The following is a 21,079-nucleotide window of genomic DNA, read 5'->3' as shown; positions in this document are numbered from 1 at the left end:
TTCAACTGAGGGTCTGCACCAGGGCGGCCGACTCGCGGTTTCTCCTTCTCAGCAAAAGAGTTCGCCGTGTTACGGACACAAATCCATGAGTTATTGTGTAATAATTTTAGCGAAATAATGTGGAAAGATAAAGACATTGTTTATTGTTCATTCTTGAGGTGATTATCTTATATTACTGGGTGTTCACTGATCCTGTGCGGTATAGGTTCAACCGCCCCTGGCATGAACACATGCATAAGTACCCAAATATACATGCGTGCATACATTGTATAAAATAACATCCTATTCTGCTTTCAAGATGTGTAAGTATTTGTTCTCTTCTGTAACATTCTCTATTTATTTTCTACTAGAAATCACACACGCGCGTGCGCACGTTGAAATCGTTTTGGAATATTTAGCATCATTGCAGAGGCAGGTGAACAACAGTAATGAAAATCCATACATGAGCGTCGCGAGGATGTGGCTGATGGAACCGTCGCCTCCCCCTCTAAATATTGAGTGGCACTGTTAATTTTAAATTGAAAAAACAATAACTTATTATTCTTTGCAAATGATGATAGAATGTTTTCATTAATTATTCTTCCAACAGAATAACCAAAATAGTAAATGGGTTAGATCAAAATCTTTAGTGTAAAATGCAGCGTCCAATTTCGAACTTCCAAATGATTTTTCAAAATTCAAAATATGAATTTTTGAATGAGAGGTTACAGGACGTTAACTTTATGGCTAAAATTTATCCCTAACTTTCAAGATTTTTTTAAAGAGGCCTTTAGAAGTTAACAACAAAATATATACTGAATATCAGTGTATTAACTGTGTGAAATGTAAAAAAATAATAATAATGAGAACCATTTGTGCTGGATATTTACTCATGTGGTTAATCGAGTAGAAGAATCTCCCCAAGGATATAGTAATTATAAATTGGCAATAATAATAAGTGTATTATTAATAATGATAATAATTATTACTTCTGCTACACAGTTTTATGTCTACGGCGTGTCTGCTCTATCAAAATTTCTGACGACGCCCGTGAATGCATGCAATAGCCAGGATTCGAACCAAGATGTCTGGCTTCGCAGCACATGCCATCCATTTCCCCGTGAGTTGGCCAAAACAGTAATGTTTTCATAGAGTTCTCAAGCGATGCCTTGCCTAAAGAAGCGTATAGCGTCGTTTATTTGTGCTAATAGAGTAACCACGTCATGGAAATGGGGCGATATCGTACTTCATTCGGTTTTCTCAATGGCTGATTGTCAGAGACAGATGATGCACGGCTTATAAAGCAACATGGTTAAATCGAACAAGTGTAGGGTTTACGTCAGACTTGTATTCAGGAGTTCGCAGATTCAAATGCAGAAGCCTTCCATCCTGGCTGAGGGTTTTCCTTGATTTTCCCCAGTCACTCCAGGCGAATGCCAAGTACACTTTCTCCCAATTGCATGGCGTGTTTACTGTAAAAGCACAAGTAAACAACGTTAATTACTCTAAACTACCACCAGAGTTTGTTTTGAATATATCTGGAAAACTAGTACCTATACAACGGAGTAGAAAGAAATGTGAAGGCCTTCTAGCCAAGATAAAAAGGTCGTGTCAGAACTTTGGCCGACGTTTTCGAAAAATCACTATGATATTTCAAATTCTGAGAAATTACATCTGCTTAGAATTTCTTCCAAGAGCAATTACGCGAATTTTCGTATGATTTGGTTTCGCTGTTGTCTAGATATTAGCAATAGTTTCGTGGCTACGGGAGCACATTAAACTATTGATATGTAAACAACAGCGAAGGCAAGCAAACAGAAATTCACATGAATGATCCAGAAGGAATTCTAAGCATATATAATTTTTTGCAGAATTTGGAATATCATATCGAAAAGAGAGGAATTTTCTAAAAACGGCTTGGCTGGCGCAAAGGTCCAGCGAAGTCTTTAAAGTCCCGTGATCGAGTATTGTTAGAATCGTATTAAGGTTAAGACAACTTACCTCTCGGTGGGCTCGAATGGACATACAATCCGTTGGGCTGCATGTTCTTCTGGTTCGGGGAGGTCCGTTTCCGTTTCGGCATGTCCCTGGGCGAAAGTCTCAGCGGAGGGCCTCCCAGGGAAGAGCCTTGGCGCTCATCTTTCGAGGCCGCGAGTGTCCAAAAGCATCAAACTCTCAGCTCGTTCGTCGGAGCTAGTTTCACATGTGGACACTCACACTGACAAAATGCACTGATCGAAAGTCACATGTCCAAGGTGATGCCTCCGGTTAGATCCGTGAGGCTACCGCTGCTTTTGACACCGTGTCCTGGTGACGTCATTGTTTTTCAGAAGAGAAATGCGAGTTCAGCCTGTTGATTTAGTTGTAACCCATGTTTCACATGCGGCTGATTCCTTGTCGACCTTGTTTGTGGGAAGGTCTCGTTTGCGATCGGCAGCGTTCGACCAGTCGAGGAATGACGAAACGAAAAAGATCGATCGGTTGCTAACAACACTTCGGTCGTGTTACTAGGAGAAATTGATTGAATTATTAATTGCCCGGGAAGAACTTTTCGACCGCCGCATTTAAATTTCTTTTCCCTGCCCGCCTTCGTCTCCTACGTCACAGTTGAGATTTGTTTTTGTACAGAACGCATGCACGGTTCCCCCCGCAATTGGCTCATCGCCTGTGAGCGTGAATTGCCATTGGTCCAAATGCGACCCCAATGTCACATATCCTTCACCCGATTTCCTATTTTTATCTGACCCAAATGGAATTCTTGTTATGTGTGTGGATGTTGTGATAATGGTTTCGTGTTACGACACGTCTGTTTCACTTTCCGAGAATCGATGCTTAAATTGTCTCCGTAATTGTCGTATGTGACTTTCTGGTGTTGCTAAACGTCGCTTTGCTTTCTGAGTTTCATCGTAATGATAACATCGTCGTTCTGTAATCAAGGATCCTGGGTTCGATACCCAGTGGAGGCACATAGTGGTTCGGATCTTACTTTAAACTCTAGGTCCTGTTCCGATTAGCCTATCTGCGCATAATGTGGACAACAAAAACTCAATTCAAGGTTTTACTTTCCTTTTCCTATATTAACACTGTCAATACACACATGCTTCACATAATTCAATCTCAGCATTCTCCTTTGCTTGATCATATTTCTCTTTCATTCTTTGATCAACTTCGCAACACCTTCGTTGTATTCATGTCACATGTTGAAGCAAGCGTACGCTGATGATTGTTCCAGTAACGTAGAATACTAAGTGAACCCGAGGAAGATGAATGTTGATTAATTTGGTTTATTTTACTGCCACTTTTGGCCAAACGTAAAGACGAGGATGAGTGATGATATGATGAAATCGATGAACAGACACTCGCAAATAGCACGCATGTCCGGGAAGATTCAAACCCTCCGTCGTAGCGTGCTGTGTTAACCACTCTGCCACGGATGTCGTCCAAGAATATATCAATGAAGATGAACGACCTTGACATTCCAGTGCTCCAAAAACAGTTGAAATTATGGAGAACAAATATTCGAATGGTAACAGAGTTGGCTAAAATTCCTAAAAAGAGCGTGTTGAGCTTTTATTACGAGATGAGGTCATTTCTAAAGTCGTCTTGCACGCCCACCTTATTTTCTAGACTTGGTCCCATACTTCTCTTTTTTTTCTGTTTTCAAAGTGAAATCGTTCCGATTCATGTCAGGAGATATAAGTAAGCCGCCACAAAGAAACAACTACATCCATATTTGAGCAATGAAAGTTCCAGTCGACCGTTGAATGTTCGACTCAAGATCTCGCTTCCAAGAGACGAGACGAGGCATGGGCGTTCCCTTGTATTTGTTCACTCATCCATGTTGCAGTTAACCTAACGATGGATCTTCGTAATCGATAGAGACTGACTGGCTAGTTGCCTTCTAGTCACTCAAGCCATCTTGTACAGTCACGGACACTGCCGGCTTGTAACGATTCCATTGAAAGTCAATGTCTTCATTACAAGCCGGCAGTGTCCTTGACTGTACCAATGCCTCCAATTCTAATTAAAGATCAATCGGTGCAATTTGCTTCATCTGTTCAATCTTACACCGATACTGTACAGAATCATATACTCCTGCCCTGAAAGCACATGGAGAATGTGGATGTACGGCTCCATGGACCAACACCACGCTCCGGGTTTCATGCCCCTTTAGGGTCGTTCTCAGGTCACTGTTGATGAGAGGTCGAGTGATCCTCAAAGCCATCTACGCAAGGGAGATCGACGGATCATTCCTGCCTGAGATCAATCACCAGAGGACTCGAACCCGTGTGTCCCACGTAGCACTTAAACGCAATATTGACTTGACCACCATGACTATGTTCTTGTTCAACGTCTTTTGCTGTCAATACTAATTTATTTCCTTGTTTGGATTTGTGTAATAAGATTATTAACTTGACTTCCCTGCAAATTGTCGCCCCCTTCACTGGTAGTGTTTTCATTATTGTGATGGCAACAGGAAAGGCACTACTCATTTGGCACGTCTAATGTACATGTTCTTTAATATAAGCATGCCAGCAATGTGGTTTTTGTAAGAGATATGCTAAATATGTACCGCATTCATATCGATTGGTTGGAGGCTACAAATTGGTGTGGATGCGTCATGCATATTAGAAGTTGTTTTTACATGGCAGTCCATATTACACTGCATATCGATTTCGTTGTTTACTTATTTGTGTTAGCTCATGAGCAGTAATAGCTTGGCGTAATAGTTTCTTCCGTTCTGCCTTGCAAGGAAAATACCATTTACTACATTAGTATGGCGATCAAAGAATTACCGTTGACCTCTAAATCTACTATCATTAGGGCGTGACCTAAGCGTATCATTTCATGTCTAATCGATGCACTATCGGTTATCTGTAAACTTTATAAACTTTTATCCCTCGCCCCCCCCCCATCCCTCTCTCTCTCTCTCACACACACACACACACGCCTTCGCGCAAGAGGAAATATGGCACGTGTGAGTTGGTAAATGTTATATATAAGTATGTATGTGTGTTTGTGTTTGTAGTATTTGAAAATTTTCCAGTGCGCGATATTCCAGTAAATTCTCTGGATGCATCAAAATATTTTACATATTGTTGAAAACATTTATTCAGTGTTCCTGGCGAAGTAGCTCATAGAGAGATACTCATTTATCTAATAATGAAACATATCGATAATTTCCATACTAATGTGAACAAGGGACGGAGACATTCTATCCGATCTACTGCTCCTCGTATTCTCATTGGACCACATCTTATTCACGCAACCTTTCCTATTCACCGCCAATATCCAACTTCCACTCAACCACGACTTTATTTCGACCAATTCGGGAATTTCCTGACCAAGCAATTCATTGGCAAATTGGAAGTAACACCATCATTGCTATTCTTTCCAAGATCTCCTTCTTTGTCCACAATATAGAGCATCTCTCCAAAGCCTACAAATTTACAACCAGAAAGGGGTGTGCAATATCCAGAACACCCATCATTCTAGCGAGCTTAGCACTCGTGTAGAGCGTGAAGAGGGTTAGCGATAGGTGCTGGGTTGAGATGATGTTAGAGGCTCGCTTGTTGATTGGATTCTTCGAGAGTTACGATTCGCTCTCAAGCTGCCAATGCATAGCAGCCAGAGATGTTACGAAATAATACCTCTACACCTCGTATGTGTTTTGTGTGTGTGTGTGTGTGTGTGTGTGTGAGAGAGAGAGAGAGAGAGAGAGAGAGAGAGAGAGAGAGAGAGAGAGAGAGAGAGAGAGAGAGAGAGAGAGAGAGAGAAATTGTACCTGTTTTCTACATGTAAGTTAAGGTTGCAATAAGAAATTGTGAGTATAAAGCTCGAAACTTAAAATTGTCTCAAAAATCAAAATGAGTATTCATCTCATTATGAACGCTGTTCGGATTTTTTTTTAGCTTGCAAACAAGAGAAGGCACACGTTCAATCCATAGATTTTTATGTGGTAGAATTACGAAAAAGGAATCCAACAAGAGATTACTGCGGCGTTCATCTAGGTACGTAAACCCCACATCTCGTAATAGGCTATAGCTTATGGGAAGTAAGTTCATTCAACTGTGCCATATTTCTAAACTGTCGACATACGTTTTTGTTGTTATACGAATCGGAGTTGTTTAATAAATATATAACGCACATAGTGGTTCGGATTCAACTTTAAACTGTAGGTCCAGTCTCGATTAGTCTTTTTGTGCATAAAGTGGGCTCAGTACCAAACTCAAACAAAAAATATATAACAATGGAATGCATAATATAGGCTGACTTTGGAATCTTTGGTTCTATTTGTTGTTATATTTCAGCCTCAGAGAATGTGAAGCTATTCCAGAGGTCTCAGAAATAGTGGCAGTTGTATCGTGAGGCGAAACGAAAGCACAATTAACGTTCGTGTTGTGACGCTCAGCGAAGAGATAGTATCACCTGTGAGTGCTTTTCCGTATTGATTCCTTGTGTATTCTGTTTGCAGAACGAATGATAATGGCTGCTTTCATTTTCCACATTTCCTCATCCAATAAGAGTTGATATCAAGTAGTTTCGTGCTTTATAAGTAACATAATTTGACTCTCTTCTTGACAATCAAAATATTTACATTTCATGTACTTTAAAAAGTAACTGTTAAATAACCGTGGACTACAGACAGGCACGTGGTTTTGTGAATTTTCCATAAATTTTCAAGGTAGAGCACCTTGTCGGGACTACATACCAGGAGCATCCATAGCAAGAGCGAAATATTGAACTTGGGAGTACTTCGTTCACATACCCAGGGGCAGTGAATGATGAATATGAACGTTGCAATGTGCAGTCTTATGTTAAACAATTACTGAATTACTGCGTCTATTCATTCAAATAATTATTAACCATCGTTGTCGCCATTAAGGTGACGTGAAATAAGAAACACATTTTCATGCTGGTTTTCATATTTACTGTCACTTTCCGCTAATCGAGATGATAAGGATGAGCGATGAATAGATGGAATTGATGAAGGAGCACCCACTCTCAGACCAGGGCTCGAACCCAGAACCTAAGTTGGCGAGTCCACAACCGAACCTGCCAGGCCACCAAGGCAACTATGATTTTCAAAGTGAAGTGCGAGAAAAGATTTCTCATTGACATATAGCCGACAACTTTTGAAAGGAGAATAAAGTGAATGGTGTAATCAAGGGGCCCCCGGTTCGATACCCGGGGGAGGCACATTGAACGGTTGTTCGGATCCCAGTTTAAACTGTAGGTACAGTCGCGATTAGCCTATGTGCATAAATTGGACGTAAAACAACAATTCAAATAAGGAAGAAAATAAGTGGTACCACAGTCTACGTATGTACTTCGTTTTCAGCAAGTTTTGTATTAATTCGCGACTGGAAGATTTCCAGGTTGACTATTATAAAATGTAAGGGACACATTGAACTGAGGCTATGTGGAGGTACTCGCCATTAGTGGAGACGATGTGATCAGTATCACGCTCCAGGTGCTCCTTGCACGGCATTGCTGAAAAAATTCCCGCCTGAAATCACACACTCGGGAATCGAACTCCTGTGTCCCGCTTTGCAGTCAGACGCCCCACCGACTGAACCACAACGCCTTTGGTGCATATTTAATTTTAGAAATACGTTTTACACTAATGATTAACGTGCTCTCTGTTATTGATCAAGTACCGTGAGAGCTCACGTGTGCGAGTGATAGCGAGAATGTGCATGGGTAACTAAAGCAAAGTAAATTTACTTCAATACTTACTTCTTCTCCTCGTGAGGAGCCTGCCAGCCCTCCTGGCCCGGTCAATCGGCCGCAGCTTCAGCCTTTCCGGTTTCATTCGTGCACTGGGGAACCGGTTTCCTCTCGGGACCAGGAAGTATTCCGGCCAGGAATTGTAATCCGAGAAAGAGAGACCGAGATCAGCTGACTCACGGCATCGTAGCGCCGCAATCAATGCCAGGTTGAGGGGGCAATATCACGCTGCATGTTCCACGCACGTGGTGATCATATAATAATAGGTGCTTCACTCCTCGAAAGCGACTCCCGTATGTTCTGTTGTCCCGTGTTGAAATGTCCGTTTTGTCGTCCTCTACACCCCCCTCCCTTCCCTCCCATGTGCTATCCTACACTAACACCGTAAGGTATATCGTGTCGACGTTAAGTTCGTCAACCTTTCGTGAGGGAGCTCATGCATAATGCATATGCAGACTGCAATAGTGAATGTTTTGATGGATAGCACTATCTCTAGTTCCTTATTTATTCTAGGAATTACCATGACACTATTTGCCGAGTGTCAGGATTCGGAGAGAACTGTATTTTTATGTCTCTGCAGTTTGACATTTTCATACTTTAATCTGATGTTATTATTAATTATGTATTTATTTTTAGTTCTCATAATAGCAGAAGAGGCAAAATTAATTTCACAAGAATTTCAAAGTAGATATAGAGGTTAAGAAAATGTACCCATTTCATATACGAAGCACTATAAATGTATGCATCAAAATATTATGAAAACCTGCCGTTCTCCATGACGGAGTGGATCGCGTAACGTGCTACGTAGCCTGAGTTCCCATGTTCAAACCTTGGTTAAGGCATGGATGTGTCATTCATTATGTTTGTCCTATCACTCATTCATCAGTTCATCATTTATTCTCAGCCTCATAGCTGGATATTTTGGCGTCCTAAGCAGATTTATGCCCCCCCCCCCCTCCCCGTGGACTACCAAGCACCGACATTTTATCTGCGTCCTTCGATATTTTCTTATGCCATGGTTTTTTATATATACGTACATCCTACAAGTTTTAGAATGAAGAAACAGAAAAACGCATTTAAAATAATATTCGTAGTTATTCATAGTTTGCATTTCTCATTTTTTTAAAAAAAATAGCATGTTTCAGTTATGTCTTAATCTCTGAGGAACATCTTTAAAAGCATAGTACGACTAATACTTTGGGAAACAGAAAATTCCAGCTGTGTGTTACCAGAATATGCCTCTGCCAAGTAACGTCGTCATCTTGTAATCAAGGGGTTCAGGTTCGATACCCAGTGGATGCATATAGTGGTTCGGATTCCACTTCAAACGCAGGTCAAGTCCCGATTAGCCTTTCTGTGCAGAAAGTGGACTTACTCAACCAATCAAACCTCAGCCAAGTGGTAATTATTTCCGTCGCGCATTCTGACTTCGTTATAGGAAGAACAAAAAAAAAAAACCCTTAGGGTGCCATTTTTTTATACCACGGCTAATATCTACAGGGTTGGGTTGTTTTTAGAAAGTAAACCAGAGAGCGAGCCTTCCAATGGAGACAGTTAATAAATTGTATTATATGAAGGTTATAGCTGAGAACACATTAGAATATATTCATATAGAAGTAATCGGACTTTTACATAGATTTCAATTGCTCTATTCTTGATTCAAATTCCAGTTCTTATTCGTTTGTCGTCACACGTTAGCCTATCTCGGTTAATCAATATCCTACACAATCAATCTTTGATTTTATCGTGTCGGCGGTCATCTTAACGGGCTACGAAATCAGAGGTCCCAGGTTCCAACCCTGGTCAAACGTGGATGGATCATATCCATCGCATCATTTCGTGTTCCATCGTCATCATCGCGATTAATACAAGAGGTAGAAAAGCGACTTGATCAAAAATGGGAAGAGGCGTTTATGAGTAACCCTGTGTTTCCTGTCGTCACCGTCCTCCTCTTCAACATCTGAAGGCCAATACCTGCTGTTGACACAATTCCTTTCCATTTCATATTATACTTTGTATTAGTATATGTATCCAATACACTGATGTGCGTAACAACCTTGTTAATATTTGTCTCCCTTGCCCTTCCAGGCGGAATTTGCTTGTTAAGCGAAACGTCAGCTGGTCATTATTCAGGCCGCTCCCCCTCCCCCGAGATTATCGCACCAACCTTGCGTGAAGGTCTGTTGCGGTGTTTGATTCGTATTTTGACGTACATATCGGCTTCTGCGTTGCCATGGCAGCAGGTAAACATAGTGATGACGAATGAAAACTTCCAATCGTCAAATTTACCTTGTGTATCGCTGCTCCACGTTCCATCTTCCAGTTGCGTGACACACAGGAATTATAAAAATATGTTTTTTATTTCAGAATATCAGCAGTTTTTCGAAAGGGGTGGAATTTTCGAAAAACCACTTCTCTGCCTCGGGTCAAATGTCCAGCACGGATTCTGGTAGGAAGGTCGCGAGTTCAAACTAGGGATGGCCACAAAATCCGAATAATTCTGATATAAGATAATCCGAATATCCATGATTTTCTGAAGGATTTTTAGAAAATCCGTACAGTGAAATATGAACATGACGAATAAAAATATATTTGGGTAGCCCTTAAAACGGATAAACGATAACATTATCCGGATAATGCACACATTCGGATATCCGAGCATTTCGAATAATCCGGATACTCCAAATCCGGAAAGAAAATTATCCGATATACGTATTTTGCCATCCCTAGTTCAAACCCCGCTGCCGGCCATCCTATCACTGGCAAATATTTCAAAATACATTTTACGTCGTACTTGAATTGGGCGATCAATAAATCCTTCCCTCTGGATTCTTTTCCCAGAATCTACATTTCGAAATTGGTCCCCAACCAGGAGAAGGGAGTCTACCCTACCATCTGAGATTAACGACTATCCCATTTATTTTCTTATTGTTGGCCACAAAACCAATATGGAAGTTAGAATTGTTCTTTATTTGCAGCATTAAGCCGGTTTTAGACGAAAGCATTTCCTGTGACATTTTTGCTAGCATAAATGCTATGTAAATGCTTCCAAAAGTCTTATAGCAGATAGTACTTTACACGCAAGCAACTCATGTAACTTTTCGGCTAGCTTTTGCGATTCCTATGACATATACAGCATGAAAGGCACGTCGAGTTACACCATCTATGCTGAGTGCAATGTGTTTACATTTGAAATAACTAAAATATTCTTCCATACGTGTACAGTAAACGTTGTAAAGTATGTATTTGAGCAGCGCCATTGTTTCGTACCTAATAACGTTTTATACGAAACGTTATTCCTCTCGGTTCAACAGTTATCCACTTTTAAAAATTTGAAGTGATACATTGTTTACATCTCAAGCGGCCGCCATTACATATGCACTCGTGACATAGAGGTCGCTTCTGATTGGTTATGCTACGAAAAATGCTACGGAATTGGGACGGGTTCTATCCTTGAGAAAAGCCATGAAATATGCCATTGCATCTGAAATGCCGTAAGATTTCTCGCTTTACACGATAGCATTTTGGTCATGGCACAAATGTTAAGAAAAATGCTAAGGAAAATGGTTTCGTCTAAAGCGGGCCTTAGACCTTAATTCAAAACAGACTCAGTCCCTGATGGCGTAGTGATAACATCATCGCCTTGTAATCAAGGAGTTCCGGGTTCGTTACCCGATGGAGGCACGTAAAGTGTAGGTCCAGTCCCGATTAGCTTATGTAAGAAAGAAAAAAACGGAACTGCAATGTTTTATATTGTTTTTTCGACTGATTGCCCAATGCATTTCTGACCATCTGTTTATATTCGCATTGGTCTTGGAACCTCCATACATCCACACGTTTATTGCAAAAACGCTCGAGAATTTCTCCCGGAAGCAAACAACCCATTTCCTACTTACATTGTTTCAAGATCTCCTTTGGCGCAGGTTACGTGGGAGACTGTTCCCGGCTCTTTTCTATCAAGGAAATAGATCGAAACTCTATGGTGCAGCTCACGAAAGTGTTTCCTTATTGTGTCGCGGATGCCAGATTCCTGCTAAGATTTCGCGACGATAAAGGACTGCTTGCAGGCCACTATGACTTAACAATTCCCGGCGTGCGTGTGTTATGTGCAGTACGGAAGTCAATTTCAAGATGCGAGGTTTTTTTTCAACATAGTGAGACACGTTGGTGTTGTATTCGGCTAGCCTCAAACATGTAAGGTGTCGGCATTGTAAGCACACATAGGGTGTCGCCGTACAACACCGACAAAGTTTCACAGAGCATATCAACACAAACATCTTTTCTTACAAATGTTTTGCTCGTTAAACCATCATTTCGAAGCTACGAGCTCTCGAAAAATTGCCCCGATGGTGTAGTGGTAACGTCGTCGCCTTGTAATCAAGTGGTCACGGGTTCAATACCCTGTGGAGAAACTTGTGGTTCGGATCCCATTTTAAACTGTAGGTTCAGTCCCGATTAGCCTTCCTGTGACTTACAATCAAAACTCAAACTCGAAGAATTGCATTTTTTCTATCCTGTATGAATGGAGCCATGCGTCACAGATTCATGGTTGCTACTGTCATTTACTTCTCTGCCCGGTAGCATACTAACATCTAGAATATGCTATGAAGACAGCAAGCACGGTGCCACCAGAGAAAATAGAGTGTGAACTCGTTGAATTTAACTCTCCTCTTTACATCACGCATGTATCACCTTCCTATAGATCGACCACAAGGAAAACAACCTTGCGACGAAAAGTCCCCGCGCAGCTTTCCCTTCTTCCCTCCACCTCGAGCCATAAGGAAGCATTGTCCACTCTCCCCCTCCCCTACTCGCGGGGGTACGGTGCACAGGAGTCGCGGGTCTGCGCAGGTTGTTTTGCTCGTAGTTCCACTATATATTATATTTCCTATTTTATACTTTTGCATAGAGAGTGGTTTCATACGGCTTGTGCAGAGGTCTTCACACTCCATAGGTCGGGCATTACCTTGATTGGTCACACAATCTGTCGGTAGCGTACACAAATTTCAAATGTTGTCGTTTCTAACAGAGAAAATAAATATCAGTGGCAAAAGTGAATCTTTGTTGCATGGCTGCATATATGTTCGAGGACTCGTCGGGCCGAAACGAGTCTTCAAGAAGCAAAATGTCAGGCAGAAAAGTTGTTTGCCTTCATGTCCTATGCACGTTCTGAAAATTTGACGGTGTTATACGTGCCCTTTATTTATGTATGTGTGTGTGATCTTTTGTATAGCACAATTTTTGTATTGTTTACACAGAAAAAGTGTATTCGTTTGAACTGACAAACTCCCAGAAGTTCCGGTGGCAAGATTATGGATCGAACACTAAACTCGATGTATTTCTGAGAAGAAATCGAGTTCTAAAGCCGGATTCCAAGACACAGATTGATGGAAACAGAACGAAAGTCGAGCATTGTGAAAACAAGGATTCGAATGTGTACAGTTAAGTTCAAATAAATGTGGCCATGCATATCGTCCATCACTATTTACAATCGCTTAAATTTTACTTTCTGTGTGCTAACACTTGGGTTTGTACCTGGTAGCGCTGTTTAAGAGTGTAGCCCATCGAACAATATATAACTGGAAGGACTGCTTTACGGAGCAAAAGTGAAGCCATTCTCTCTCTTAGTTACGCCAGGTATGCAGGGAAGTAAAGCCTAGGCAGACAAATTTTTCTATGGGAGCAAGCGTAGTTTTAGGACTGATTATTTTCTAAGAACAAGCCATTATTTATGATAAAACATTAATAAGGAGTACCTCACGTATATTAAAAAAACACGAACTTTCAGATTAAAATATCGACATCGTTGTATTTGTAAGAGCTTCTTAGTAAAAGTTAATTAATATCGAGCATTACATTACCCAGCTGCGGTACGCATCGTGTTACAACATGCGAAAATATTAGTTTCGATGTTAAGACTGACAGCTGATCCCGATTGAGTTCAAACAATGTAAGTAATATTTGGAACAAAATAAATGTACTGTTTTAAGACGTGGAACAATATATATTTATTTATTTTATAGTGCAACACTAGAGACGAATGTCTGCTTATCTTGTCTTCCAGCAGACAGCATCATAGCTATCAAGAACTGTGCTAATGCATGAAATAAAATAAAATAACAATTAAAAAGTACATCGTAGAAATTTTAACGTACCCTCTTACTATCTACTTGAATATTTTCTCTATTGACAGTTTTCTCTAAACTTTAGAATTACAAAACTTCATTTCCATTTTTAATGAAAAATTGGGAACGACTACTTTAGAGGCATGAAAACAATAAACAACGGCATGAAGATAAAACTAATATTTTATGACCATATATCCAGAGATTAATTATTTTAAATTCGATTTGTTACTGGTTAGATTCTCTCCACGACTCAATTAATTTCATATTTTTAAGATCTTAAAAATTCCAATTGATTATAAAGTCTAATCACTTGCAATAGTGTATGGAACACTGTGGGTGTAAAGTAAACACATTCGTAAGCTTTCGTCATAACATTAAATTAACGTCATAATTTTTTAATAAATATATTTAGGTGTAGTATATCACAGCGTTACAATGATACCGAAAGTAGTGGACACCCTGGAAATTACGAGGGCTCATCAACAAAGAGTGCGACTGATTTTCTTATGCAGATGTATATTACTCTGGTGGAAGTGTTACATAACATTTTTCAAAGTAGTGTTTCCCCGACTTGAATTCAATGATGACAACGTTTCTGCCAATCCGCAAACACATGATGTAAGTCATTCTGTGCGAGATCCTTGAGAATCATCTCACATTTCTTCAGCACTGCTTGAGAGTCCGCAAAACGATACCGTTGACTTGCGTGCAGGGAACAGAAAAAAGTCACAGGGGACTATTTCTGGAATACAAGGTGGATGTGGTTCACAGTTGATGTTGAAAACTGCGTGCTGGTACACCATTACTTTCACTCATTTCACGAAGTGAAGCCTTCTCCCGTACTCGCGTTGCTGAACGTCGCTCATTTCACGAAGTGAAGCCTTCTTCCGTGCTCGCGTTGCTGAACGTAGCTTATTTCACAAAGTAGAGCCTACTCCTGTGCTCACGTTGTTGAACGTCCCTCATTTCAGGAAGTGGGACCTACTCCCGTGATCACGTTGTTGAACGTCTCTTATTTCACGAAGTGGAGCTTCTCCCGTGCTCAGCTTGTTGAACGTCGCTCACTTCACGAAGTGGAGCCTTCTCCCGTGCTCACGTAGTTGAACGTCGCTCACTTCACGAAGTGAAGCCTTCTCCCGTGCTCGCGTTGCTGAACGTCGCTCCCTTCACGAAGTGGAGCTTCTAGCGTGCTCGCATTACTGAACGTCGCTTATTTCACGAAGTGGAACGTCCTCCTGGGCTCACGTTGTTGAACGTCGCTCGTTTTACGAAGAGGGGCCTCCTCCCGTGCTCACGTTGTTGAACGTCGCTCATTTCACGAAGTGGGGGCCTCCTCCCGTGCTCACGTTGTTGAACGTCGCTCATTTCACGAAGTGGAGCTTCTCCCGTGCTCACGTTGTTGAACGTCTCTTATTTCACGAAGTGAAGCCTTCTCCCGTGCTCACGTTGTTGAACGTCGCTCATTTCACGAAGTGGGGGCCTCCTCCCGTGCTCACGTTGTTGAACTTCGCTCATTTCACGAAGTGGGGGCCTCCTCCCGTGCTCACGTTGTTGAACGTCTCTCATTTCACGAAGTGAAGCCTTCTCCCGTGCTCACGTTGTTGAACGTCGCTCATTTCACGAGGTGGAGGCCTCCTCCCGTGCTCACGTTGTTGAACGTCGCTCATTTCACGAAGTGGGGGCCTCCTCCCGTGCTCACGTTGTTGAACGTCTCTCATTTCACGAAGTGGAGCTTCTCCCTTGCTCACGTTGTTGAACGTCGCTCATTTCACGAAGTGGGGGCCTCCTCCCGTGCTCACGTTGTTGAACGTCTCTCATTTCACGAAGTGAAGCCTTCTCCCGTGCTCACGTTGTTGAACGTCGCTCATTTCACGAGGTGGAGGCCTCCTCCCGTGCTCACGTTGTTGAACGTCGCTCATTTCACGAAGTGGAGCTTCTCCCTTGCTAACGTTGTTGAACGTCTCTTATTTCACGAAGTGAAGCCTTCTCCCGTGCTCACGTTGTTGAACGTCGCTTATTTCTCGAAGTGGGGGCCTCCTCCCGTGCTCACGTTGTTGAACTTCGCTCATTTCACGAAGTGGGGGCCTCCTCCCGTGCTCACGTTGTTGAACGTCTCTCATTTCACGAAGTGAAGCCTTCTCCCGTGCTCACGTTGTTGAACGTCGCTTATTTCTCGAAGTGGGGGCCTCCTCCCGTGCTCACGTTGTTGAACTTCGCTCATTTCACGAAGTGGGGGCCTCCTCCCGTGCTCACGTTGTTGAACGTCGCTCATTTCACGAAGTGAAGCCTTCTTCCGTGCTCGCGTTGCTGAACGTAGCTTATTTTACAAAGTAGAGCCTTCTCCTGTGCTCACGTTGTTGAACGTCCCTCATTTCAGGAAGTGGGACCTACTCCCGTGATCACGTTGTTGAACGTCTCTTATTTCACGAAGTGGAGCTTCTCCCGTGCTCAGCTTGTTGAACGTCGCTCACTTCACGAAGTAGAGCCTTCTCCCGTGCTCACGTAGTTGAACGTCGCTCACTTCACGAAGTGAAGCCTTCTCCCGTGCTCGCGTTGCTGAACGTCGCTCCCTTCACGAAGTGGAGCTTCTAGCGTGCTCGCATTACTGAACGTCGCTTATTTCACGAAGTGGAACGTCCTCCTGTGCTCACGTTGTTGAACGTCGCTCGTTTTACGAAGAGGGGCCTCCTCCCGTGCTCACGTTGTTGAACGTCGCTCATTTCACGAAGTGGGGGCCTCCTCCCGTGCTCACGTTGTTGAACGTCGCTCATTTCACGAAGTGGAGCTTCTCCCGTGCTCACGTTGTTGAACGTCTCTTATTTCACGAAGTGAAGCCTTCTCCCGTGCTCACGTTGTTGAACGTCGCTCATTTCACGAAGTGGGGGCCTCCTCCCGTGCTCACGTTGTTGAACTTCGCTCATTTCACGAAGTGGGGGCCTCCTCCCGTGCTCACGTTGTTGAACGTCTCTCATTTCACGAAGTGAAGCCTTCTCCCGTGCTCACGTTGTTGAACGTCTCTCATTTCACGAAGTGAAGCCTTCTCCCGTGCTCACGTTGTTGAACGTTGCTCATTTCACGAGGTGGAGGCCTCCTCCCGTGCTCACGTTGTTGAACGTCGCTCATTTCACGAAGTGGGGGCCTCCTCCCGTGCTCACGTTGTTGAACGTCTCTCATTTCACGAAGTGGAGCTTCTCCCTTGCTCACGTTGTTGAACGTCGCTCATTTCACGAAGTGGGGGCCTCCTCCCGTGCTCACGTTGTTGAACGTCTCTCACTTCACGAAGTGAAGCCTTCTCCCGTGCTCACGTTGTTGAACGTCGCTCATTTCACGAGGTGGAGGCCTCCTCCCGTGCTCACGTTGTTGAACGTCGCTCATTTCACGAAGTGGAGCTTCTCCCTTGCTCACGTTGTTGAACGTCTCTTATTTCACGAAGTGAAGCCTTCTCCCGTGCTCACGTTGTTGAACGTCGCTTATTTCTCGAAGTGGGGGCCTCCTCCCGTGCTCACGTTGTTGAACTTCGCTCATTTCACGAAGTGGGGGCCTCCTCCCGTGCTCACGTTGTTGAACGTCTCTCATTTCACGAAGTGAAGCCTTCTCCCGTGCTCACGTTGTTGAACGTCGCTTATTTCTCGAAGTGGGGGCCTCCTCCCGTGCTCACGTTGTTGAACTTCGCTCATTTCACGAAGTGAAGCCTTCTTCCGTGCTCGCGTTGCTGAACGTAGCTTATTTCACAAAGTAGAGCCTTCTCCTGTGCTCACGTTGTTGAACGTCCCTCATTTCAGGAAGTGGGACCTACTCCCGTGATCACGTTGTTGAACGTCTCTTATTTCACGAAGTGGAGCTTCTCCCGTGCTCAGCTTGTTGAACGTCGCTCACTTCACGAAGTGGAGCCTTCTCCCGTGCTCACGTAGTTGAACGTCGCTCACTTCACGAAGTGAAGCCTTCTCCCGTGCTCGCGTTGCTGAACGTCGCTCACTTCACGAAGTGGAGCTTCTAGCGTGCTCGCATTACTGAACGTCGCTTATTTCACGAAGTGGAACGTCCTCCTGTGCTCACGTTGTTGAACGTCGCTCGTTTTACGAAGAGGGGCCTCCTCCCGTGCTCACGTTGTTGAACGTCGCTCTTTTCACGAAGTGGGGGCCTCCTCCCGTGCTCACGTTGTTGAACGTCGCTCATTTCACGAAGTGGAGCTTCTCCCGTGCTCACGTTGTTGAACGTCTCTTATTTCACGAAGTGAAGCCTTCTCCCGTGCTCACGTTGTTGAACGTCGCTCATTTCACGAAGTGGGGGCCTCCTCCCGAGCTCACGTTGTTGAACTTCGCTCATTTCACGAAGTGGGGGCCTCCTCCCGTGCTCACGTTGTTGAACGTCTCTCATTTCACGAAGTGAAGCCTTCTCCCGTGCTCACGTTGTTGAACGTCTCTCATTTCACGAAGTGAAGCCTTCTCCCGTGCTCACGTTGTTGAACGTTGCTCATTTCACGAGGTGGAGGCCTCCTCCCGTGCTCACGTTGTTGAACGTCGCTCATTTCACGAAGTGGGGCCTCCTCCCGTGCTCACGTTGTTGAACGTCTCTCATTTCACGAAGTGGAGCTTCTCCCTTGCTCACGTTGTTGAACGTCGCTCATTTCACGAAGTGGGGGCCTCCTCCCGTGCTCACGTTGTTGAACGTCTCTCATTTCACGAAGTGAAGCCTTCTCCCGTGCTCACGTTGTTGAACGTCGCTCATTTCACGAGGTGGAGGCCTCCTCCCGTGCTCACGTTGTTGAACGTCGCTCATTTCACGAAGTGGAGCTTCTCCCTTGCTCACGTTGTTGAACGTCTCTTATTTCACGAAGTGAAGCCTTCTCCCGTGCTCACGTTGTTGAACGTCGCTTATTTCTCGAAGTGGGGGCCTCCTCCCGTGCTCACGTTGTTGAACTTCGCTCATTTCACGAAGTGGGGGCCTCCTCCCGTGCTCACGTTGTTGAACGTCTCTCATTTCACGAAGTGAAGCCTTCTCCCGTGCTCACGTTGTTGAACGTCGCTTATTTCTCGAAGTGGGGGCCTCCTCCCGTGCTCACGTTGTTGAACTTCGCTCATTTCACGAAGTGGGGGCCTCCTCCCGTGCTCACGTTGTTGAACGTCTCTCATTTCACGAAGTGAAGCCTTCTCCCGTGCTCACGTTGTTGAACGTCGCTTATTTCACGAAGTGGAGCCTTCTCCCGTGCTCACATTGTTGAACGTCGCTCACTACACGAAGTGGAGCTTCTCCCGTGCTCGCGTTGTTGAACGTTGCTTATTTCACAAAGTGGGGCCTCCTCCTGTGCTCACGTTGTTGAACGTTGTTCATTTCACGAAGTGGAGCTTCTCCCTTGCTCACGTTGTTGAACGTCGCTTATTTCTCGAAGTGGGGGCCTCCTCCCGTGCTCACGTTGTTGAACTTCGCTCATTTCACGAAGTGGGGGCCTCCTCCCGTGCTCACGTTGTTGAACGTCGCTCAGTTCACGAAGTGGGGCCTTTTCTCGTGCTCACGTTGTTGAACGTCGCTCAGTTCACGAAGTGGGGCCTTTTCTCGTGCTCACGTTGTTGAACGTCGCTCATTTGACGAAGTGAAGCCTAATTCGTGCTCACGTTGTTGAACGTCGCTCACTTCACGAAGAGGAGCCTTCTCCCGTGCTCACGTTGTTGAACGTCGCTCATTTCACGACCTGGCGCTTTCTCCTGTGCTCACGTTGTTGAACGTCGCTCATTTCACGAAGTGGAGCCTCCTCTTGTGCTCTTTCCCGAAGAGGAGCGATCTCTCGTTCTGCATTTGATAATCGTCGCTTTTTCTCCTTCTCTAGTGTTGGGATTGGTGCGTTCAGCAGCGTGGTGTGGTCATCTTATACTATTAAATTGTATAAGTTGACAACGAATGGCAGCGAACAACCGGCAATTTCCCATGTTGACAAAATTGGAACTTCTGCCGAGAGTAAGAACATCAGGATAATTAATGCTACGAAATCACCTCACCAAGAGGTTTATTTGGCTATCATTTAATACCCTTATCTCCTTTATAATAGTTTCCTGTTAAACGTTATAAGCCAACTTCGACTTAACCTGGCTGGTAACCCTAGAACCTTTGTTCGAATCACGTCGCCAGGAAAGCTACAATTCCAACGTTTTTCATCATTGGAAAGAATGAAACATTATAAAGGAGATAATGGTATTAAATGATAACCAAATAAACCTTAAACAAGGAGAACAATCCTATTGAAAGATATGTTTAAAATATCTTCTACAAACAAGACAACGTTAATTTTTAAAAAAGGCAAATTATTTTTTTAAAAGTTACACGAGAACACTTAAATATGTAATATGACTATCAAATACCTTACAAGTAAAGATTGTGCCCAATTATTTTACAGGAGTAAGATAGTATTTATTTATACTTTTATACTGCTGTGAACAGCATAGTTACCTTATATACAGCAGTTTTACATGAACATATACATAAAGATGGAGATATAAAAACACAAGATAATTGTAAAGACATAAGTAACATATGTGTATTTTTTTTACAAACATACCCTAAAACCACACGAATCTACAAAATATAATTGAAAATAAACATTGACACATTTCGAACTAGATATGGAAGGGTTATGTTTGATTACCTTTTTATGTGAAGTTAAAAAAATGCATTAAAACAATTACTGAATATTTAACTTGCTCTATTTGAATTTAAAGTGTTTATGCTTCTTACCCAGTAATGCGCTATTTTCCTTCAGATTGTGGCAATTCACCTTAAAACATAAAAATCGAAGAAGGATTTTTACCTGATGTTTTCCTTCTAAAAGTCCTTCCAAATAAGATATGATTCGCATTTCAGCTCTAACTTCAAGTCTGTCTATTTTTCTAGGTATTTCAGCACGTTATCATCCTCATAATAATATTTAAAAAGTCTGAACTTGTAATATAGAAATGTGATAAACCTGCTCTCCTTTCTATTGGTTGTTTAATCTTTGAGCTACAAGCGAAATGACAAATTGGAATATTATATTCCACTATATTCTGACAAATATTGTAAACATTAAGATTAGAAATTTAAATTGTTTGAACTACTCCATTTTTTTTACAATAAACGCATTGCTGTCTTACTTTACTTCTAATGTGATTGATGTAACCTTCAAATGGCCTCCTCGATGGCGCAGTGGTAGCGTCGTCGCCTTACAATCAAGGGATCCCGGGTTCGATACCCGGTGGAGGCACAAGTGGTTC

At 43.1% G+C, this 21,079-nt stretch overlaps 2 protein-coding genes across 6 annotated transcripts in view; one reads left to right on the top strand and one right to left on the bottom strand.

The window, feature by feature from the left end:
- LOC145986462 (uncharacterized) overlaps positions 1-8,007 on the bottom strand; it is a 120,030-nt gene extending 112,023 nt beyond the window's left edge. For 2 of the 3 annotated variants that reach the window (XM_083120501.1, XM_083120499.1), the window contains exon 1: positions 1,981-2,386. In XM_083120501.1, coding sequence (XP_082976627.1) covers positions 1,981-2,062 — 82 coding nt within the window. In that variant the 5' untranslated portion in view covers positions 2,063-2,386. Of the gene's footprint in view, positions 1-1,980; positions 2,387-7,719 lie in introns of those variants that run through there. The other variant, XM_083120500.1, reaches the window with a different exon arrangement.
- The window catches only part of LOC145986463 (uncharacterized), a 199,620-nt gene that overhangs the window by 133,688 nt on the left and 44,853 nt on the right, over positions 1-21,079 (top strand). The gene's annotated exons all lie outside the window — the stretch shown is intronic.

Source organism: Lepisma saccharinum, chromosome 4 (assembly GCF_977018435.1).
Source record: "Lepisma saccharinum chromosome 4, izLepSacc3.1, whole genome shotgun sequence".
In the NCBI taxonomy this organism is placed as follows: domain Eukaryota; kingdom Metazoa; phylum Arthropoda; class Insecta; order Zygentoma; family Lepismatidae; genus Lepisma; species Lepisma saccharinum.
The sequence above is the reverse complement of the archived record's forward strand: the minus strand, read 5'-3'. Positions and strand labels throughout refer to the sequence as shown.